A 23,540-nucleotide genomic window follows, 5' to 3' on the forward strand; every position below is an offset into this window, starting at 1 on the left:
AGCATTCTGCGTTCGTCGACGTTGTCGTTAGGTCCGGTAGCCGCGGAAGTTTTTTCACGGGGAATGGTTTGGGCGTAAGGGCGGGTTCGGGGGGTTCGTGAGATTGAAGAGGATAAGTTTTTTACCAAGGAAGCGAAATTTGGGTGTAAAAGGGGGTGAGAAAAATATTGCGAAATATGGGGGGAAAATCAACCACAAATGAATACGGACGTGAAATGATTTGCAGTTAAAGAAAAGAAAGAACAATACAGTAAAGATGCAAACAAAGTAAAATTTGAGGACGGCAAGAACAAAGCAAGCGAAGTTTCGAGTTTGTGGCAATGCAATTCGTGGGGACGAGATGTGCAAATTATATAGAATTGGGATTTAAAAAAAAACGTAAATTATAAACGAAGCACGACGGTCAAGTTTTGAGGTAGTCACCGATGATTGAGGCACCCATTCGGAATTTACAAACAAAATGGCGCAGAGAAGATCGGATACGAAGCATGCATGGGAAAGCAAGGGAAACACAAGTTTGTAATTAAATGGCGGTTTGGCACGTTTGCCACAAAGCAGGAAACCAAAGGTTAACGAGAGACATGCAAGTGTAAAACCAAATAAATGATAAATGAACAGGACACACAGAATGAAGTAACAAACGAATATGCAATAAATGAAAACAAATATACACGAGATGATACAGGCAACTCAGGGTAAGAGACAGTGTAGCAGAGCATGTGAAATCACAGGAAGGGCAGAAATGAACATGAATGTGTTGAAACATAAGAAAATGAAATGCAGGAAGAAAGGCAAGGGAAAGAGAGAGAGAGAGAGAAAAAGAGAAGAATATGTTAAACAAGCAAGATAGACACAAGATTTGAACAAGACATCCGCCTGCTCGTGCACATTTGCTGGTCGACAATCAATGCGGCAGTACAAAACAATTAGCAGTTAACTAGCCGGGCGATTCCAATACGCCATGACCTTCCTAGCGTTAAGTATTCTTGCCGCAGTTAAGCTGCAACCACAAGGAACGTATTTCAGGCGCGTTTTACGCGTCCCGTAACGCAGCGTGAAGTTGGCGCGGCGACGTCGCGCCACAAATACGCCGCAAATACGCACCTTGTGGTTGCCTCTTTACCCTACTAACCGCAATGTGCAAGAGCAGACGGAGAAGAAGTGCAAGGACGTCGCAGCAGTTAGTACACAGAAGAAGCAGGCTGTGCGGAGGCGTAGGGCGTGTTCAAGGCCGGCGAGATTTACCCTGCTATCCGATCTTGGAGTCGCTGGGGCCTACGCTTGTAGAATTCTATTTCGTCCACAGTCCACACAGCCCCTTTAACGTTCTCAACACGCATAAAACATTTGTGTAGGCTCAGGTTGTGTCTCACCGCATTCTACGCGAAGGAGGGAAAAAAAAAGCACATGTTTGGCCTTTAGCATCTGTATCAACATGGTTCATGACGAAGTAAGCTGCCTGCTTATGAACAAAAAGTATGGTCTAAAAACAACACTGGGATAGTCACGTATTATTCAAAGCCCGAACTCTTTCTCGAAAGCTGTTCCTAGGCATGGAGGAATAATTTTAATCAGCTAGCAAAACCCCCTTACATCTAAGTGCACACCATATCGTCATCAACGTGCACAGCGTACTGTAGCAAGGATAGTAACATAAGTCTTTTTTTTTTACTTATTTCAACACTATATTCCAAAACTATACAAAATTTATAGTTATTAGAAGAATTCGCAAAACATTATCCCAACACAAAAAATAACTGCTTATTCTATCTTATCTTCAAGCGGTGTGGCAAGTCCGTCATGGTTCTCACAATAAGCAGTTACAGACCTGATTTAACGCAATGCTAACCCAACAGCGAGAAATTTCAGGAGGCTTCACCTCTTCTACATAAGCAGGCAGTGCCTCCTTTTCACAGCTTTTCGACGTATAGCAAGGGAAAACTAAACACAAGACACGATGGACAGCAGTGGAACACAATTATACGAACTTTAGAAGGATCGCGCAGTATGAAACTTGACTCTAGAATAGTAATAGATAGATGCGTTACGGTTGTGGACTTAGGCAACCTCTAAGCAGACTGGGCATCGGTCAAGTTCAGGCCTCTGAACGAGAACAGCACGCCGCTGTTTAAAATGAGCGCCGAAGAGCTAGGGGGGAAAACGAGCGACTCTTCAGTGGACGTTAGGCCTAACAGCAGCAGACGAAGACGCCATCATCACGGTTATAGGCATCCTTGAGCCTTTCTGAAGAACGAACGTATACGAACAACGTACGTAGGCCACCAGGACGTGCAAGCTTAGTCATTTTTCCTTTCCTAGTTTTCAACAAGCTATCAGGAAGCTTTGAGCAAACGAGAGGATGCCGATTCTTGCACAGTAATACCCGCATCTGTCATGCGCAACTTCGCAACTTGCATTTAGGCGACTTAAAAGGCGTAAGCAAAATGCTTAAAACCCCGTTGCCACTAGTTCGTGAGTCTTCACGCGCTGTTCCAAAAATAGCGCCCCGCTCTCCACATTAATTTATCGCAAAAATCGCCGAAAGTCGTATAATCAGCATTCCACTGCACGTCAGCACATGTATTCGCGACAGTTCAATTTAATGTGTTCAATATATCTCGAATATAAGACAGTGAGCAGAAGAGCAAGTCTCCATTACCTTCCAAGTTGCAGCATTCCTACGGAAGTAGCAGAAGGTATTCTGGAACCAGTTGTAGATCTCATTCAGCGTTAACTGCTTATCAGGAGATTCAATTATGGCCTGAAATTAGAACAAGGCAGTACGTTGTAACTACCGCAAAATGCCGGAATTAGGAATTAATAGTTAAAGCTCCTAAGGGTACATGGAGCTACTTATGCAAACAAAGCAGCATACGAACTACGCTCAACACTGCTTGTTATCTGCGAAACCCTCATTGACAATGACCAAAGAACTGTTAAATGCGCAGGGTAGCTGAAATAATTTTCCACACTGCGCAGCATTAAACGTTAAACATTAATAAGTTACAAAGCATTTCTCTGAGTTACGACACAAATGTCTTGCAGGAGTACATTCTATGGAACTCAAATTTTTTATTATGCTTAAACAAACAGCTATTTAAGAATTGTTACATAAATGAATTAACTGCACCTTTCAGAACACCAGACCATGCGTCAAACAATTGCATCTACCTATAAGTTAGGCAGCAAACAACTGTGCACTATGCGCCAGAGAGCTACTACAGTGAACGAAGCTTATGTCGACCAAACTCACCTGCCGAATGAGAGAGGCATATGTGAAGGGAGGCCGAACGTCCGCAGACTTGTAAAACTCTCGATTTCGCTGGATCTCTGGGGAACATTAAAGAGGAAATATGCAAATTACTGCAAGTCAAGTAATGCTTCCATTGGATCAAGCTTTCCCTCTAATCTTGGTCGTAGGCTAAACTGAGGCCGCGTGTGATGGCGGTTATTCCGTGTTACATTTTAAACAGTTAATAACTGTAGACTAGGCAATGGGAAATTTAATACCTAACTAAACTGGCATTACGGACACGGGTATAACTAGCTCCATAATTGTTAGGTGAAGTATATGGTCGAAGAAGGAATATCGCTTGAGGCAACACTTCGACAAGGGGCCTTGGCTTCAGCGACATTCCTTGTCCGATCACTGCTCATCACTTCAAGCCTCCATCTTCCTGTGAACTTCCGTATTGTTTAGAGAGATGCAGAAATTTACGCCGCATAAGAGGAACAACTTTTGCCATGGTGGCCTAATAGGTAGCATGAGAAAGAAGGTCCCATAGGGACGAGCAAAATAAAAGTTGCACGTGAGCGAGAGATTAGAAAAACAAACTGTCCACGTGACTCACCTTCGGTGATATCCAAGTTAGCTCTCTCCGCCACCCTACGTCGTATGGGGGAGTCGGGTAATGATGCGATTTCCATACCTACGTGATAAAGAGGGAGAACATTTGATGCTTATACTTTTTCCCCAGCAAAAAGACACACAGCAACAAGAAAATTTACAAAGATGCTTGGGCTAGACGTCTTAGCACAGCTGAACTGCTAGAGCTCCCACAGATGGACACGAAATGACAAAGTAGGGAACACAAAATCTTCCTTGAACAGAATGAAAATTTCAGCTGGCTAGTTGAGCATGCTCTGAACCGCTGAAACAACTAATACACAAAGAATACGGGCATAATGAAATAGAGCTTCTAAAGAAGTAAACATAAAATTTGCGAATTTATCTCGCCGGTGTGAGCGGGTAGACTTATAACGAACCTTGGATATAGCGAAGGTAATTTCGTGTCGTATCTGTACTTCCCGCCTTGTCCTTTGGTTTTCTGTAGTTTCGCATCTTCTGCATAACTTGCAGCAAATTTTCCGACTGCTTAATTTTCTTGTACTGGAACCTCGATATAACGAACGCGGATACAACGAATTATAGAACATAACCAAGTGAATACAAGATTCGCGAATTTCACTGTAAACGTTGTAACACGATCACAATGAAATTATACCGTTGTGGGAGGCAGCGCGAAGAGGTAACCACCGTCGCCACGGTTTATTTAGGCCGGACCAGCCACGGTGCCGCGAATCTCGAGAGCGGCCGATATCGCGGCCGCTTAGGTCGAGCGCGCTAGCGTGTTCTAATCTCGCGCTACCTGCACGTGAGCAGTCTTCTTCGCCGGCTCTGGAGGCGACAGTGGCGCCGCTACACCGCAGTTCGTTATAACGAGCTTCAACCATTAGACTGTATACGTATGTAAATGCCACCACGTCGATACCAGGCTGTAGAGCACGGACCAAGCCAAGCTTTAGGCTTTTTTTTTTGTCCTCGCTCCACACACACTTGACAGGCCTTTAAGGCGAGCATTTAAAGTTGAAATAAAAAAAAAAGAAATGGGCATGGGCCGGGCATGAGGAGGGAAGATAACCGATGTTCATTAAGGGTTAAGGACTGGATTCCAAGGGAAGGAAAGCGTAGCAGGGGGCGACAGAAAGTTAGATGGGCGGAGGAGATTAAGAAGTTTGCAGGGACAACATGGCCGCAATCAGCACATGACCGGGGTAGTCGGAGAAGTATGGGAGCGGCCTTTGCGCTGCAGTGGGCGTAGCCATGACGACGGCGATGACGATAAGGCGCGCCGGATCGAAACGTCGCGGGGAGAGCGACGACTCACCCGAGAGCGGAGATACGCCCTTGTCGCTCAGCCGGCGCCGAATGGGTCCCGAGCCCGGTGGCTGGGTGGACGAGGGCAGCCCGAGCAGCCGACTCGTCATGAGCGGGCTGCTCATCGCCAGGGGCGGCGGGCTCGGGCTGATGGGCAACAGCGCCTGAGGTGAGGACGTCGCTGGCTTGGGGGTCGACGACAACAGCTGCAGGCACACAGACGAGGACGAGGGAGGAGGGGAGCAGCTCGCAAAAGGCTGCCGGAAAGAGACTCGCACGCGTCAGTTCGACCTGCCCACTCGAGACGGCCTACTTCCCCCGAGCAGGGTGGCGCCTATAGCGCGGCCACCTCTACAGGAGGCGTACAACCAGACATACGCACACACATAAAAACAAAAGAAGAACAAGAAAAATGAACACGAACAAAAATGAGGAAGAACAAAAAGAAAACACAAAGCATACCTGACCCTAACTTTTGTTATCAAATCTCACGTCTCAGGCATTGCTGAGGTGTCTACACCAACGTACTCTAGCCTCAATTAAAGCTGGAACATAACTCTTACTCAAGTAAGACTAAGAACGCTTGTCGACATTAAAGGAAGCACCTAATTCTTATTCGCAGCATCACGTGCCCTCAGGAAGTCATAGTCGCTATTACGTTGAGCGAATAACAGGTATTGGGACTTTGACATTGGGCCCCAGATACCACCTGCGTTTCTAAACAAAAAAATATAAAATAATGTCTCCGTCGCTGCAGCTTCATCTCTGAATCTTGCTGTAAAAAAAAACCCTAATTCGCATGCTGACGCCCCAGATGCAATTCGTTACCCGATCAAACAAAAAGCCTTTTCATTGAAAAAAAAAAACAACGAAGATTACAACATGACATAGATTCTAACGTTTCATAATAGTGTTACGAATTGAGCTTCAGTAGGGTCAAACCAATCAAAGATTCTTGTTTAAGTTTCAGTAATATGTTGCATTTGGTGAGGCATGTATACGGCCTAGCGAGGGATAAATGACGAGCACGTGAACAGTAGCTGCGGTTGGCTACAGCGTAATCGAATTGAAAGAAAGTATCTGTCGGCACTAGCATGAAAGTGAAACGTAGCGACAACGTCCAGTTCTAACACTGGCGCAATGTTTCATCGCTGACAGGTACCATTTGCATACGTTCTCAGGCGAACTATATTTCAGCATGTTTGTCAGAGGGCAGCAGCATTATAACTCTTAAATTTATGGTTAATTTCCCTGCCAGAAAACTTAGGGTCCTGCGTCCTAGAATCGAAACTGCACTAGGGATGTCGAGAAACATTCCCGGTTCTTTTTATTCGTTCATTTCATGTATTTTTACCCTCAGGGCGTTGCAGCATTGCACAGCGGTGCAAGCAACCAGTTCAATATAAAATAAAATAAAGGAACTCAGTTGAAAATAAAGATAAATGATTATACAGTATAACAAAAAAGAAGAAAGTTAATCGGAGCTAGACGTAATAAATTGCATTACAAGAACGTGCCCGATATTCGGTAAAAATTAAGCAAGTGAGTGCTTGCGAGTTTAGGCACTTCGCGAGGAAATCCCTGCTGCCGATACTTTTAACTTTGAAGTGGCAGCAAATTACGCGCAACGGAAGAGCTGACAAGCCTGCTCACCGAGTCCTTGTTGCCAGAGCCAGATGGACTGCCGTTGGGCGGCTTCATGTGGAGGTGCGCCATCATGGACTGGAGCCGGTCTCGCTCCTTGTCGAGCTGCAGTTCCAGCTGGGACACTACCTGCATCTGTACCCTGGCTTGCGCTGTGCTTCGATCATCCAGCTGGTGTTCGGTGTTCAAGTGTCTGCAAGCCAGAAACGAACAACCTTAGGCAACGCCTTCACGTCTCAACGGCCACACGGAGTTTTTCTATAACTCCGAAGCCAAGCTGCGCTCGTTCGTGAGAGCTTACGAGTCAGCGAGCTGAACAAGCACATTACAATGAACAACACAGATAGTCGCGATGCACTGTATGCCGTCTGCTAGACATATATACCGCAGTACACCTGACAATACGCGGTTTACTACTTAAGCCCCATAGATCGAAATTCAAGGGACTATAACTTTTAAGTGGCTAGAAAGAGAGGGCGCAAGGAAACAGGTAAGAGTGACCGTAACATAAGCAGCGTAAAGCCGCATAGAGGACTCCTCGCGTGCCCCTCTGTATGGTCACTTTTAGCTGACGTAGCTCACGTCCAGTTACTTGACCGGAAGGCGCACAAATCTTCGTCCTAGAGACGAACGCACATGAGCAGACAAAATCTAGAGGCGAGAGCAATTTCTCTGCGCGACTTTACCGACGCCAAAGGTCGTTGAAGAGACCAGGCGAGAAGAGAGGGCAGAGCAAGGAACGACAGAGGGGGAAGGGGGACACACACTCACTTTACAAAGGCCTGGTAGTCTTCACACTCGGCGTCGCACCCGGGCCACTTGCAGACGCCGTGGCCGTAGAGCGCGTGCCCGCTGGTGGCACCACTGGCACCGGAAGACCTCTCCTCCTTCCCCAACTGCTGCTGGAACGTGGACGGCGACGAAGACGCGGAGCCCGCCTCGTTGGGCCCGTGGCACAGGGAGCCCGCCGAGGAGGCCGAGTGGTGCTGCTGAAGCTGCTGCTGCTGCTGGTGGTGGGACGACTGGAGTCCCTGGAGGGCGCTCTGCAGCACCGTGTTGTTGCCGTTGACGAGTCGCGTGCCCGAGGACTGCGAGGTGGGCGGATGCTGGGCCGTAGGCATGCCCAGTGGCGGGGGAGGACCCGGAGGCGCGTGCTGCTGCTGCTGTTGCTGCTGCTGCTGCTGTTGAGAGTGCTGCTGCTGCTGCTGCTGCTGATGCTGTGCAGCCACGGCGGCCGCGGCGGCCGAGCCCAGGAGGCCATTGAGGCCCTTGAGCGGCCCGCCGTCGACGTCCAGGCCCGAGGCGACGCCGTCCTTCCAGAGCCCCTGAAGGTCCGTGTTCAGGGCTGCGAAACGCGGGACGAAGTTATGGCGCGGAGGTCTCGGTATGCCACGCCGTGCGCACGGCTTGGGCGAAGCGTGGGACGCGGCTTGCTCGAAAGCAGAAGGCAGCGCGCGAAACAGGCGATAAAGAGCGATACGCGGCTAGCAATCGACATTTATTTAAGACCGAAGCGTCTTACTTCGTGTTGTTGTCTACTTTGAACTAGATGCGAACGAGTGTAATCTGTGGCTGATGCCTCGTGCATCAGTCACAGATTTCCTTGGACCCTTTTATCAAGATGAAATCGACGTTTAAAAATATTATCAATGTGAAGTTGGTAGATGCTTTGCTGAATGAACTGCGCGTGAGGCCTATATACGCCGGCTTTTATTTGCGAAAGCGACTGCAGCTCATTTCTTGGAAAATTTGCGCGAACTCTCCGCTCTCGTTTTTTCATGCGGGGACGTTGGGCTGAATGCCTTTCTCTACAAAGTATGCAATGCAGAGCCATTGATGATCATTACATGTTGATTTCTTTGATGAAAGAATGTTTGTAGACAGAATATGAAAATAAATTTACAGTCAGCTCATACCTACAGCACGAATGTCACTTTGAGCAAGGCGTTTGTTGTTAATTTGTCACAATTTCCTTTCTTCAATCGAGCGTAAGTGTTCGAAAACGCCAGGCAGCGATTTACCAGTTTGTATTAGCCTTAAGTACACCATCGATAATTGCACAGACAGCGAGTTTCCGCTGTGTGGAGCACATTTTTTTTTTACAAATTTCGACCAGTTATGCTTCCCCTTTCACTAGCGGGGAGCACAAGGCAATCGAAGCGGTACAAAGAATGTGAAAAAAACACAGTGTGATGCAGTCTTAAACGTGTCGTGCTCAAGTTTTTCGTATTGAAGTGACCAAATATAAGGTTTGCGCATTTGAAGCTGGCGCGAAAGTTTGAGAACAACGAATCAAGCACACGTGACAATATATCGCAGCGTTATCTTTCTTTCAACGCCAGCCAGAGTACAGAACACCGTAAAAGTTTTGGTTTCTTTCAGTTGTTCCGGCAGTTATCCTGCTTCCTTTTTTCCCCCTGGGATGATACACAGAGAGGAGTCAGCAGGCAGCGCGCGAGCAGCCAGCCGCTTTGATTACGCCGTCAAAAACGACGCGCAAAGTATCAGAAACGAACTAGCGAAAAACCGTTGGCCAGGGGCACGTCGCCACGGGAGACGCCGCGATCCTGATCTTCGGGGATGTTGCTGTCGCCGGTCGCGCGTGTCGACGCGTGTCAACACCGTGATTGGGACGCCGGCGCGACAAGCGGCGTGACGGACACGACGCGCAAACGAAACGGAAACGCCGCCATTGTTTGCCTCGGCGCATCGACCGCGCTCGCGCTACGTCGCCGTCCACAATCAGTGACGCAGGCGCCAAGCTCGTCGCCGCTCGAAGCGCTCAGCACGTCTGTCCCGCTACCATCCAGAGGTTCCCTTATCTGACGGCCGAATCTCGTCTGTGCGGCGCGGTTTGCGCCACTTGTTTATCGCGGCCGCTAGGTTGAACAACGTCTGCGCCGCACCCACGGACGTCGTGAGCTGTGTGCGTGTGTGTGACCACGCAGCGTCTCGGTATAGGCATTGTTTTTATTTTTGTCTCGCTCGCACACAAACGCGACAGTCTTCCCGATCGCGACAGACGAAGCGAGTCCCTAATACCGAACGCCTACATATTTCTTTTACGTTACTTTCGTACCATTTGTACGTTGTTCCATCTTTCGTGCACGGTCCGCTCACACAGGAACGCGCTTTCCCCAGTTCTGACCGTTTATCCCGTGCTTCGCGCCTCTCTCTGCCCAACGTCCCGTTTAGTTTGGCTCTTTCTGCTTCCTTGGTAGCTCTCGCTTTCGCAGTTCCGCTTAGTTTCTCTGGAGCCGTTTAGAGCAACACTTTCCACCTTTTCCCCACATCCCACATTCCCACCTGGTATCGTAATGGGGAAGGCGCCAGACAGACACGCAACGATACGTTTCTTTTTCTTTTTTTTTCTTTTCCGCCGTCTACGATAGGCTGGACACTCTTTCTTTTTTGTTAACCGCAGTCCCCCACGCCACCGCATCAGCGTCAACCTCTTCTTTCTTTCTTTTTCTTTCCTCCCCGCGTCCATACACCTGACGCCGCCGCTTGCTTTCCCCATTTCCTGCTCCCGCTAAGCCAGGCGGGGCCAGGTAGGCCACGCCAACAGCGAAGCGAAAAAAGGGCGCTCGGCGATACGTATACCTGCGACGGTACATACGGGAAAGCTTTCGTATTGTGTGTACGTGATTGGCGGCGAATGCGGCGTGCCCGCGCGTCAGACAAGAAAGGGAGAGAGAGAGAGAAGCGGCGCACCTACGGAACGAGCTACGTGATCGTCCGTGTCTTTCCCTTCGGCCGAATGCCGCTCTCCCCATTTCCCTCTCTGGCCGTGGGGACAAAAAAGGGAACGCCGGCTTGCACAACAGTCACGGAGGTGGTTCTCCCTCCCCGGCGTGCCCGTGTGTGTGGGCGGCTAGACGCCGGCGAGGGTTCGTTTTGTTTTTTTCGTTTCTTCTATCATTCATAGCCGAGAAACTAAACTCTCCGCCCAGGGCGACCCATCTCTTCGCCCCGTCCGTCTGTCCATCCAACGGGGTGTGGTTCTAGCCCAGGACGCCGATGCCGATCCGTTTACCGCCACCTTTTATAGTCTGTCCCCACGAGCCATTTTCTTCCCTTTCTTTCTTTCTTCCTTCCTTTCTTTCTTTCTTTTTTTACGCTCTTTCTCGGCTACACTGACAGCGAGATAGAGTTTTTGTCTTTGATTTGCGATTTTGCTCGGTGCGCATGTCTGTGCCGTACGTGAATGCTATATGTATAAAGCACGGAAGGATGGAGAAAGGGGAAATAATTTGGATCCCTTTGCTATGGGCGCGACCTCTTTCCTTTGGGTTTTCCCTTGTTTTTTCCTGTTTTGTGGCCACGTTGAAAGCACGGGTCGAGGAGGAAAAGGAGGAGGCCTCGATACGCGCGGCGCGCCCCGATGGTTCCATCGAACGGCGTCGACGCAAGCCGTACCTACACCACGGCCCCGATAGTACGTACGGGTTCGACAGCGGGAAAGAAAAACCATTGCCAGCGGAATCAAAATTTTAAGAGAACTTGGAGAGCGCGCGCGTGCGAGTCGGGAAAAAAATGGGCGACCCGCGCGGACCTTCATCGAGGACAAATTGGGCGAAGATAGATGACGCTGCGAGCAATCGTCAAATGTTGCAATGATCGTAAGGACAGAAAACGAGTTCTTTTTTTTTCTTCTTTTCTATCGAGCAAGTATAAAAAAACGTATGCAACGTCGGCCCGTATTAAAGAGTTTTAAAAGAAAAGCAAGCGGCAAGGTAGCGGTGTGGCCGAGCCCAGCTCATTTGTACACACGCGACATATAGGGAGGGACGCACTACATTCGCGTGCCGCAGGCAGACGGACACGGAGCCCATTTAGTCACATGAAACGGCGAATAATTAACGGTGCACAACTTTCGTGCGGAGTCGTTGCGACACGTGACCAGAGCTAAGGCAAGCCCACCGGCGAGGCTTGCAATGCAACTCCGAGCATTCGAAATCTCTTCGTGGTTGAAAGCGACTACCGCGCTTCTTTTCAACGTACGGCAGTGCCAGCAGTCACATGAAAGCTCGAATCAAAGGCACGCTATCAAGGAAATTATTAAACCGAGATTATTCGTATGGATGTCTATTATCGTTTTCTGTGTGCCAAGGTAGGACTTTTCTGTGTGCAAAATTGCCAGCGAAAGCCCCGTCCCGCACGGCGTCTCCTCAATTTGAATCGGCAGCGTCAGAGAGGACCGACTTGACGTCATCACCGCGTGACGGCCCTCTCCACCGCTCTCTGTGAATCGGCTAGTGCTGACGTCATTTGAGAGGTACCACAGTCTAAAACAGGTGGAGCCACTTAACTTTTCCCTTTTCGTCCTTTTTATCCCTTGCAAGACATCTGTTGTCGCTAAGAATGAAAAATTCGTCATCACAGATATGCCCGACTTTTTATTCCAGCTGATTTCATATTACTGTTTAGCGTGCCTTTAACTGAAGCAATACTTGCCCTAAACCTAGGCAATGGCTATGTGCCGGGTTCAGAACCGGTTGAAGTGCCTTCATTATTCTGTATAATTATTTTATTTATCATTTAATTTATCGTAATCTCCGAAGCCACCGTAATCATCATTACGGCCAGAAGTACCTGTAGCAGCCGTCGCATGTACGTCACTGGCATAAATCGTAACGCGAACGAAAACAACAGATCAGAACGCTTGTTACGCGTGACCACATGAAAGTTAGACGTGCAATGGCCCTATGGCCTGTTTACAAGCGTGGAGTAGACAGAAGTGTACGCGTACTGGAGTCCGTATTAGGTCACCGATGTTTGGCACGTAAAACCCATAAAAAAAAAATAAGGTCACCGATAGAAAACCAGGTGCACCTGGAAGTGTAACGACGCGTTGGGAGTAGTTTCGGAGTTATTCGCGTTTGAATAGTTCGAATAGTACACACGAAAGGCAATTTGGAGAGCTATTGATAGGTTATTCTGTCTAAGTTAATGGTGAGAATGCTGCGAGAATCTCCAAGGCGCCGGAACGATGAGGGTGGGGTCCACGTGAGATGTCCGAGGCCTTCCATATAAAAGAAATATTGGGACAGTTGCGCAAGGCAACCCTACGTGGCCATATACAACAAAGAATTTGCTCTTTTTGAACCTGCGCGCCACTTAATTTGCCACCTTTCTGCCTCTTAATTTGTGTCGACACGTGTTTCAATACGTCGGCATTTGCAATACGTTCTCGGACCTGCCGACATTGCCCCACGCCTGCGATATCGTGTTCAATGGCCCTCTCACCTTCTAACACGTCTACTGATGTGCGTTCTTCGACCGACAAGAGAGACAGAGATGAAGAGAAAAGGCAGTGAGGTTAACCAGATATCAGTCTCCGGTTTGCTACCCTACACTGGGGGTGTGAGATGGGGGTCAGAAAGAGGATAGAGGGGAAAACGTAAAAAAAAATAAGAAACACGCCGACAAAATTTAGCCGGCAGTCGGGGCTCGCGCTCGTGTCTCTTTCGGCTAAACCACGCACTTTCGGTGCTGCTGCATTTGCGCCGCGCGGAAAAACCCTCCGTCGGTTCTTCCCGTCTTACCCTGCGGCAGGAGGAACGGCGGCAACCCGAGCAGGTACTGCCGGTGCGATATCTGCAGCTGCTGCATGATCTGGTGCTGCTGGAGCGCCAGCTGCTGGAGCTGCAGCTGGAGCTGCTGTCGCCCCGGTTTGCCGCTCGCCGACCCCTTGCCGCCGCCGCCGCCGCCGGGGGATGCGTCCTGCAACGGAGGGGAGGCACGTCGCTGAGCACAATGCAGGCATTCGGCGCGCTTGACGACTCGGGGCCCAAATCTTAAAGAGGTTTCCCATACAATGATTAATAGAGCAAACTCTGGCGCTATACAGTACCTTTTTGTCCTTGTTGCTTCGAACGGCTTTGCGACATTGCAAATTGACAATATGCGTCTTATAAACAAATCATTCGCAATGATTATGCGTTTTCGAGGAGCCTTACTGCTTTCTTGCGTTCAAAAAATATGATTTCTCGAAGATTTGCAAAGATGAGCCGTAGTAAATTGCGCCCCTATAGGACGTCTGCAGCCACAAGCACGAAGAATACCAGAGTTGTTACCAGCGTATTACCGCGTAATATCAGCGTTGCTGCTGCCGCACACCACTCCGAAAGCACGGTAATTACAAAAAAAAAAAGCAAACACACAGAGAGAGAGAGAGAGAGAGAAAGCGGTAAATAGTTCACGGGCAAGCTTAAGCTATCTGTTACCGTTGGAAAGCTGAACGATCTATCGGAGCGCAAGAGTTCGCTATAGCAATTTTTGCACAGGAAAACTGTGGGCCTGAATGGGTCGTGTAAGAGGAGGAGGAGGAGATTCTTCACCTGAGAGGCGATAGCAGCTCCTCCGTGGGACGAGGAAGAGCCGCTGTTAAGTCCGTTGAGCTGCTGCAGGACCTGGCTTTGCTGGACCATGATGAACTGTAGCTGTTCCTGCAGGTGCGGGATCACCGTCTCCAGCTGCTTCTGTTGCTGCTGCTGCTGTTGGTGCTGCTGCAAAGAACGCGGAAGCGAGAAGATGAGCCTAGGGCGAACTCGATGCTCATCGAGACCGACGTCAGCGGGCAGCGAGAAACTCTCTCCCCCCCCCCCCCTTCCCTCTCTCGATTGCAAGGGTGGCGAGACAGACAATGAGCCCCAGAAGAGCTCACCGCAGCAAAAACACGGGAGCTTTAGACCCGCCACTTGTTGCTGCTGCTGGTGGTGGTTGTTGTCACATTTTTATTTATTTTTTTTATTTTGACGTAGAAACGCTGGAAAGTAGGCCCCGTCAGAGCCTGTTATCCCAATGTTCCAAATTCGTTATTCAAGCAACAATAAACAAAAGGAAAAGGAACATGAAAAATAGAAAAGAACGATACATACATGTACACAAGCGCACAAAGACTGTCTAGATTTTGCTGTTTTCCCTCAAAACCGAGCTCCGAGCACCGTTTCTTTATGGCGTGAGAACCAAGTAGAGAGAGACCGCAGTGTTGAATTGCCCTCGTGACCACCATGACGACTTACGCAAGCGATTGTTCCATCGCCGGAGCATGGCAATTGCTTTCTGACTTTGGCAAGTGACAGCGCTTGTATGCTCGCTTCAGACGAACAGTTGCTCACGATGCGACAGCGCTGTTCGAGGGACGCCAAAAAAAGAATACATTTCTTTGTTTCTTCATCCTCCACCCGGACACTTAGCAACCAGCTCTGCGAGATCACCTCGTACCCGGTGTTCTTAAATATTTTTTTTCTTTTCATCCCGTCGCCACCGCAGCGTCGTCGAAGAGTATATTTTGCACGCCATTGGCCAACAAAGGCGTGGACCAAGTGAAAACAAGAACACCCCATCCGCTTCACCCGCTATACATGAAAAAATAGAGGAGAAAAAGCGTTTTCTTTAAGTATAGCACAGCAGGGCGTGGGTGCGCAGGTAGTTTTTTTGGCACTGGATTTCTTTTTTTCTCATTACAGAGTCGAAGCAACCACGCCCAGCATTTTGGTGCTGCAGCCTCTTTCTCTCTCTCTCTCTCTCTCTCTCTTGAATACGACAACGTCGCCCACCACACCAAGCGCGCGTTTGTTCAAGCTTCGCGGTGAGAAAAACAAAACAGAAAAGAAAACAGAAGAAAAGAAAAGAAATATATAAACCCAAGGCAACGTCGTTAGCATTGCGGCACTTTCTTCTCGTCTCTCTGGCGTTTATTCCTCGCTGCTTTACCATCACTTTCAAGTTTTCCTTTCTTTTTGAAAGAGCGTCGCTTGTACACGCAAGATGAATGTATGCGAAGGATGACGACGAGTCCAAGTAGTGTGCGCTAAATTCACGGCTAAGAGTGGCGTACTGTAAAGAGACTGCATACGCCCCGTAGTTTTTTGTAACCACTGTTCTTTTTTAAGACATAAAAAAAAGTGAGCGAGCTTGGAAATGAAGAGAGAAAGAGAACAGCCACAAATATCAAAGACGAGCTGTCCTCTCTCGACGCACGCGAATATTACGCTAGCACGCGAGAAGCGGACAGTCCTCCGTACGGTGAGCCCGTACCCTAATGCCGCGATGAACTGCTGACTGTACAGTACGTTAGCTTTATATTTTTTAAAACATTTTTCATTCGGCAACTTTCTCATGTCCTTGCACGGTGTCTGCGGTGCACTATAAGAGACGCCATTAGGGGGAAAAAAGCGAAACGGAAAGTAAGAAGAACAACAAAACTGGTGAATGCGTTGCGCAACGCGTTAACTACACGACTTCAGAAAGGTCGAAGCCGCTGAATCCAACAATTCTAAAAGCAACATAGTCGCACCAAGGTACGTCGGTAAGGCAAATTCTCGTCAACTGAAGCACCTCGTCTTCCTGAGTTCAGTTCACGTGCTTCTTGAAAATACACTTGCAAGCCCTTTGATTGAGGTGACATTGTGCTCAGTATGCGACGCCGGGTAGAAAGAAAGAAAAAAAGAAGAAAACAACAACCTAGTCCGTCACCTTGCGAACAACGCGGCAGAGGTGGACTCATAGGAAGCAATCGTTTGATCTTGAAACTTGCAATCAAGCGTCGTTTTGAGGCGCCTGTATCGTTATCTGACGTTGCGAGTTGACGATGACTCGGTGTTTTAGTGGCGGGAAGGCCAGATATGGTCCAAAGGGCGCAATGCGAGCGCGAGTGCGAATTTGTCCTCACGACTAGAGAGCATCGACGCTGTTTTAAAACGTGAAGCTGCGCAAATAGAGCGCTGTGCTTAGGCGAGACAATGTTACCCGCAGGAAGTATATCGCGAATACGGTGCGGCTTTAGTGGACGCAACGTAGGCGCAGGCACGTAAATGCGCGCGAAGGGTTCCTCGGGCTTCCGACAGGAGGCAGCCCTGCAGCGGCGAGTTCGTCGGCTGTGTCTGTTGCGCTGTCGCTAACCTCACGCCGATTTCACTTCCGACAGCCGCCTCACGAATGGCGACAGAGAGGCAAGCGAAAACAAAATCAGTGGACTCAGTCTGAACAATAATAGAGAGATAGAGAGAGAGAGAAACACAAGGTAATACGAAGCACGAGCAATTATACAAAACAAGCTACACAAGATAGAGACCATTTTCTTTCGTTTTTTTTAAACAGAAGTATATGCAACTCCCCAGTACTGATCGATTGGGCGGATGATGAAGTTGCCGCGCCCCTGCCACTGGGCTGTACGACGCGAACAAAAAAAAAATTATACAAGTAAGACAAAAAACTAACGCAGAAGGCAAAACGAAGCTCACAATTAGCGCGTCACTAATCGTCGCGCGGACATTATGCAAAAGGAAGAGAGGTACTCAACCTAGCAGACATGATTATCTGTAATTGCGGGATCGCCCAATGCGGAGCCATTAAAGTTTGGAAGCAGCAGCGGGAAAATAAAAGAAAAAAAAAACAGAGCGCACGATTTTGAAATGAGGACATTTGGGGGAGGAGGGGGCGCTGAGGCGGGAGGTGGGGAGGGGGTCATAAGAAGCGAAGCCGTATTCCTTTATCGAGTATAGACGGGGGCGAGTGAGCAGCGGGAAACAGAAAATTATTAGCAATAATCGATAACCGCGTGGTCGAAAAACAAAAAATGTAACGACGAAAAAGATAAACCAGAAGGCTTAGCAAGAAAAGACAGCAAGAAATTACAAGATCCCCTTTAAAAGAGCGAGAGAGAGAGAGAGAGACAAAGAAGGAGATCAAGAATTAATTTTTCTAGCGTTGAGATCTGGACGGATATTGACTGGGAGGTTCTCATTTCCTGTCCGCAAGCCGCGCGTCGCGTATGCCGGCGCGCGCCAGGATGACGACGGCGAAATCCACTTTGGGCGACTGAAATTCGGCCTCACTTTTAATTGCTTTTTTTTCGCCGGCACGAAGGAACGAGCAGGGGGCCCAGCCCACGCAGCTTCACATAACCGCCGCACCGTGGCGCTGGAAGCTCTGACGTCAATCGTCAGTTCCGGTAGTGGCTGCTCCCAGAGTAAGGTGAGTAATGCCCCTTTCTTTCTTCTTCCTCCTCTTCTTCTTCTTCTTCTCTGTATTGAACTATCGAAGAAATTACGAGTGCTATCTATTCTGACAGCTATGCGAACTACAAGGAACGATTCTCGTGTGGAATGAGAAACGCGATAAAGTAACGCACAACTGACGTTTACAGGAACGCCGAGTACCCTTGATAGAAGGGTACTACACACATCGTTGTCAGCACAAGCGCAAGCAACAGCGTTGAGGCTATGAAGGAAAAAAAAAAGTTTGTCACAACCGCTGTACCAGAAGCGCATAACTGCCAACTTCGAGAACAATCACTTGGCATAGTCAGCATCTGTTTTCAGAAATGAAAAAAAAATAACGAAAGCATTTCACTGTCCGTTTTCGATTCAAAGCAAAGAACTAACGCTCGTGCCAAAGGCAAATTAGGTGGCTCGCTGGCCTTAGCATTTTCGAGACCAGATTAAATCATGAACAATTGCTTTCTTCTTTTTTTTCTTTCAGCAAGCCTCTGCTATCTCGTGCTCTTTATTTTTCTCTCTGTCGAGCCTGTCGGGACCCGATCGGCAGCGAACAAAATGAGCGGTGAAGCCGAAGCCCCGTTGGCGTTGCCCTTAGGAGAGAGAGAAGTTCAAAAGAGGTCCAGCACAGTGCTCCTTCCATCATTAATGAGGACGCAGGCTGCAGGAACCGGAAGCGATATCCGACTCTAGTGAGTGCCTACTCGCGAATTTTCCTTATTTTCTTTGAAGTTCGGCTGCTAACTCGGTAATTGGTATCCCATTCAGTCATCTCTCTGATACGCCATTATTACTTGCAGAGTTGTAGGTACTCGTACTAGGCGGAAACGATATATCTTAAGAAAAGAGAAAAACGAAAGAAAGAGAGCGAGAGCGGAAGAGCCTTACGACGTGTAATGAAGACGACGTGTAATGAAGACGACGTGTGAAGTTTTGCGTCTCCCCCGCCCTCCTTCTGCATCTCCACAAGGTTATCCCCTCGCGTCCCTGTCTCCTTCGTCTTCAACAAGGAACGAAGTTCTTGACAGGCAACATCTCCTGCGAACAGTTCTAAGTACGTGACAGGTGCCACGAATTTTGCGTCCGAAATCCAGAAGTGTCTTTTCTTCCGCGTCAAGTTCGCAAGGAGGGTGCTACAGGAGCGGTGCCTCGTGAGGCTTAACCTCAAGTAGACACCGCCCGCTGTAGTGCCAACTTCAGCTGGCTAACGGTGCCAGTTCAGCCCCAGCTAACATGGGAACCAAGTCCAAGTTGAGCGGGAGTGAGCTAGAACCGAAGGTATAGTCGTATCGGGCTTAGTGGTGGGCTAAGGCAGCTAGGTCCGCACAAAAGAGAGAAAGAGTTTAATGGAAGCTGAAGTAGTCAGTCCTACTAATGTAGGGCTCACTACCGTATTTGAGGTGGCATGAAGAGGAAAATAATAGAGAAGGGAAAAGGAAGAACAAGAAATAATAAGTGAACATACAAGCCCACATAACTAAAAACAAGGTTAAGGAATGTTTATAAGACCGGAATGGCGCAAGTGTAATAGCAGGGCCTTCGTGGCTCGGATTGCGTCCCCAGTTATGTCCTAGGGCCCTATAAGAAATCACTAGCCCCCTTTTGTCCTCGTATAGCAGGTGTATTCCTTGCCGCTAAACGCACGGTGGTATAGAGCGGTTTGCAGTGGCAGATCACGTGCTCAATACCGCCGAGAGAAAGAGGGAGAGAGAGAGATAAAGCTTGCACTTGGGGAAAAAAATAATGACTGCAAAACGACTCATTTCCACTCTCAACTGGTGGACCCCTTTGATAGCTTTCAGAACCTGAAGGGAGCCGGCACAGCTAGCACGACAAGGCCCGCGATCTGCGGGTAGGGAAAGCGAGCCCATTGACTGAGATAGTCGCGCGCGGTGATGTGCGGTAGCTATATATGCACTTCACAGCGTGCTTGCCTGTTGCTGGAAGAGGAAGGTCTGCTGCTGTGTGGCCAGAATCTGCTGCAGCTGGGCGGGCGAGAGCAGCTGCTGTTGCAGCAGCTGCTGCACCTGCTGCTGGGCCAGGCTATTCATCACCAGAAGCGGAGACAGATCCGGGCTGGTGCCTCCTCCTCCCATTGGTGCGCCGGTGCCGGAGTTCCCGGTGCCGCCGGCGCCCTGCGGCAGGGCGCCCTTGGAGTCCCCTCCGCCCGGCCAGCCGGCCGCCGAGGAGGCAGCCGCCACGGCCGCCGCGGCGCGCTGTTGCAGCTGCAGGTGCAGCTGCTGCGTCTTGGACGTGCCCAGCGGGGTCTGCGCAGATGAGAAACAAAGAAAAGGAAGACTGGTTAGGCATATAATGTATGAGCGAGGCCTTATAGCCGAGTACTATCGCATGAAGACAGAAGGTAGACACGTTAGGCTTAGCGACGGGCTAAGCACAGTTGGGCAACGCAGACGGAATGTGGAAAACCGGTTAGGCCTAACCTATGAAACAAGCCCTAGGGAGGTATTGTGGTATTCGAATGCTATTGAATGAAGACAGAAGGTAGGCTCGTTAGGCTTAGCGACGGGCTAAGCACAGTTGGGTATACGCAGACGGAATGTGGAAAACCGGTTAGGCCTAACGTAGGAACCAAGCCCTAGAGAGGTATTCTGTAAGAGTCCACCTAGTGGACATGTCCATTTCGTCTGCTACTGAAGTGCTAGTTGGCTGTGGCGCCGCGGTTGTGGCTGCGGACACGCAGCGCAGCCCAGCCAATGAGAACTTCAACAGCAGACGAAATGGACATGTCCACTAGGTGGACTCTTACAGAATACCTCACCTAGCTGAATGGAAGCGAACTAGAACAAAAGTCAGGCATGTTAGGCTTACTGATGGGCTAAAGTCAGCAGTGTCTGCGAGCACACAGGCCCAGAACGGGAAGGTAGCACGTTAGGCTACAGGTCGAACCAGGTCGCAGTCTTGAAAAATACAAAATGCGGGAAGAAACATTAAACTTCATTCGGTGGACGTCCCGCCTGCAATGTAGATAAGATGAAAGAGAATATGCTTAATGTCAACCTAGATCTAACGCCGATAGTCCTGTAGAGCTGTACTACTGCAAATGTTGGCGTACTCCTACGTAATGTATGAAACGTCGAGATTAGGAGGTCGGCTGCAACAAAAGAGAGCAAATAACTTATTCAGAGGTTGGATCCCACTAAATATAATGCACACTTCAGCGTAAACCAGACACTTACGTAGACGTTATGGACGGGGCACAGCGCTGTGTCCCGTCCCTTCGTTCTACGTCCTTGCATGCTTCGCGCTGAAGCTTACACAATACCATGCCAACTAGCCCAACAGTCTGTCCTTTTGAACCAACTAAGGAGTTCATTGGGCATCGGAGAGTCTTAAACTAATGTAACGGAGTACCTATCATGGTGATGGCTTTACAATATAGTTTGTAATGTGGCTCAGGTTCATGACCGTGCCTAGGGCAAAATGTTAAGAAGCAATACAAATATGGTGTAGCACACTGCATGCCTTTATTCATTGATATAACTCAAAAAAAGAAATAAAGGCGGGGGAGGCAACAGTTTACCAGCTTGCGCTTAAGACACATCCATCGCCAAAGCTGTCTCCTCAATTACATAAAAGAGCACTGACCGCAAGGATTTGCGAAATTTCCGAGCTAGCGGCAGTAGATTTCGTGTCGTGCCGGTCTGTTGGATACTTTACATTCATCTTCAACACGTTCGCATTAGAAGAGCAAAGCTGTCCAGCTACAACTGCGCTGTGTCCTTTGACATATGCGCACGTCGAACACAGTTGCAGTGGCTACGGCACGGCACCGCGATCGCGAAACAGGATAACGACGCGAGTAAGCACGCCGAGAGGGCGTCCGCAAAACCAAAATCGTTTCTCAAGCGCAACATCACGAAATGGAGCGTTTTACCGACGCCGTCAGGCCCTCTAAATGCATGGCCACAACTCCCGAACGACAGAAGCGATGAAAGCCTCGAGGATAAACTCAGCGACCAATGCGTGCTCGAGGTCGCCCACCGGTTATCGTACGCTGCTCACCAACCATCGGGTTCGGGAAGGGCCAACACGCGACATCACCGGCAAGAGACTTCTATCACGCTAACAGCGAGCGCTTCAAGCAGCCTGTCACCCCGAACGAGGCGCAAACAAACGACGGAGCGAGGAAAAGGCACAGAACGCAAATGGGAAACGCGGAAAGATGGAGGCACGAAAAGTTAAGATAGAGAAATGAGGTGACAGGGAAAACGGCGCCTGACTCCTTGCGAGTTCTTTTCGCGTCTCGATTGAGACAGATGAGGAACGGTTCCACGCCCTTCTTATTGGCGGCCACGAAAACGATACACGCGTCGGTGTCCGGCGCGACAACCCCGTAGTTGAAAGGCTGTTCTCCCTCCTCCCAATTCATCACGCTACCCCCGAATTATTCGCGCAATCACCCGTTCCTCAACCTGTTCCCTTCTTCTTGCTTAACATGACTCGTGAATGCCAGCGTTGCAGTTGGGGCCACCGTAAGGATATAAACAGAATCTCTCTCTTTATCTCTTTCACTTGTTTTACTCTTGTGTCCACGGTAGTGCGATCCGCGAATATCAGTGAGCCTCGAGCATATGCCTCCCCGCTGCAGGCTACGGTTTTCCGGTTCTGCGCGCGTAATCATGGTGCGGCCACTGCAAGCTGTCTTCACTGCAAACAATCTCGTGTTGCAAAGAAGCCAACGTATTATCCGCAAGGGTATAAGGAGGCGTACCACGTGCCTTAGTGAGAATGGATGAATTTTTTCTAAGCTGCAATGAATGCCTTTTAATGTGCATCTGGCCGCTAATACGTGGGCAGTACTGAATGCATCGCGGCCAGTACGGTGATAGAATGTAAGTATCTGTGCACTTCGTACGTTAATATTTTCGTGCATTAAATTAGGCGGAAAAGACAACAGAACGGCTGGAGCAATGAACCGGCCGCCACAGTAATCCGTTAAACGATGCGCTGACTGCCGTATCTCTGGCAAGTGCATATTGTGGAAAAGCCAAACTTGGCACTTCTCAAATAGGTTTACTTTCGGAGGGCGCCGAAACAATCCAATTTCATACATGAATAGCCTCGAGAAACGAAGAGAGTAGAACGTGGACTACGCGCGTTTCACTCAGAATATCTTCATACTTTTATAGTCAACCAGAGCGAACGGTACATTTTACGACGTTCTCAAAGTACGCGCACGGAAACAATGCACGAACTCGAAACGGAGAGGCGTACATCTCGATTGAACTGGAAGTAGACGTGCCCGCTTCCTGGAGCAGTCCGCGTATATTCGTAATTAGCATAATGCTCGACGTGGTGGTAGCACGACAAGGAAGAAGACGCGCTTCAAGAAACGCCGCTTCGAGAAGCCTAGGGAAAAAAAAACGAGACAGGAAACGCACACAGAACTTCACAATGACGTGTGTGCCCTTTCACTGCAGCTGTGCACGTATTTCTAGTAGTTATCGCAGCACACCCAGCCTCTGCCCCCTTAAAAAAGAAGAACAATGCAGGGAACGGAATCTTGAGGCGGAGACGGTTCGGTCTACAGCGGGCTCTCCACCGACTGTAGCCATCAGTCAACGTCCCTAGGGTCATTAAGAGGCCAGATCATGACAGGTAGACCGATGATGTTTTCTTTTTTTTTTTTGAAAATCTTGCAGCTCTTGCTCGGCTCCGCCAAACCAGAGATAACTGGTGTGCGAGACGACGGCAACACCATTCACGGAAAC

The 23,540-nt window shown here is 49.1% G+C and overlaps 1 protein-coding gene across 7 annotated transcripts in view; it reads right to left on the minus strand.

Annotated features, from left to right (window-relative positions):
- LOC142557180 (uncharacterized) overlaps window positions 1–23,540 on the minus strand; it is a 434,150-nt gene that overhangs the window by 8,299 nt on the left and 402,311 nt on the right. For 5 of the 7 annotated variants that reach the window (XM_075668850.1, XM_075668851.1, XM_075668852.1 and 2 more), the window contains 10 exons: window positions 19,743–20,075; window positions 14,146–14,313; window positions 13,351–13,528; window positions 7,574–8,147; window positions 6,812–6,995; window positions 5,169–5,415; window positions 3,852–3,929; window positions 3,254–3,330; window positions 2,660–2,761; window positions 1,246–1,379 (listed from right to left, as the gene is read on the minus strand). In XM_075668850.1, coding sequence (XP_075524965.1) covers window positions 1,246–1,379; window positions 2,660–2,761; window positions 3,254–3,330; window positions 3,852–3,929; window positions 5,169–5,415; window positions 6,812–6,995; window positions 7,574–8,147; window positions 13,351–13,528; window positions 14,146–14,313; window positions 19,743–20,075 — 2,075 coding nt within the window. The remainder of the gene's footprint in view (window positions 1–1,245; window positions 1,380–2,659; window positions 2,762–3,253; window positions 3,331–3,851; window positions 3,930–5,168; window positions 5,416–6,811; window positions 6,996–7,573; window positions 8,148–13,350; window positions 13,529–14,145; window positions 14,314–19,742; window positions 20,076–23,540) is intronic. The other 2 variants (XM_075668847.1, XM_075668848.1) reach the window with 2 other exon arrangements.

The sequence above is a fragment of the Dermacentor variabilis genome, chromosome 9 (assembly GCF_050947875.1).
Source record: "Dermacentor variabilis isolate Ectoservices chromosome 9, ASM5094787v1, whole genome shotgun sequence".
Classification (NCBI taxonomy): Eukaryota; Metazoa; Arthropoda; class Arachnida; order Ixodida; family Ixodidae; genus Dermacentor; species Dermacentor variabilis.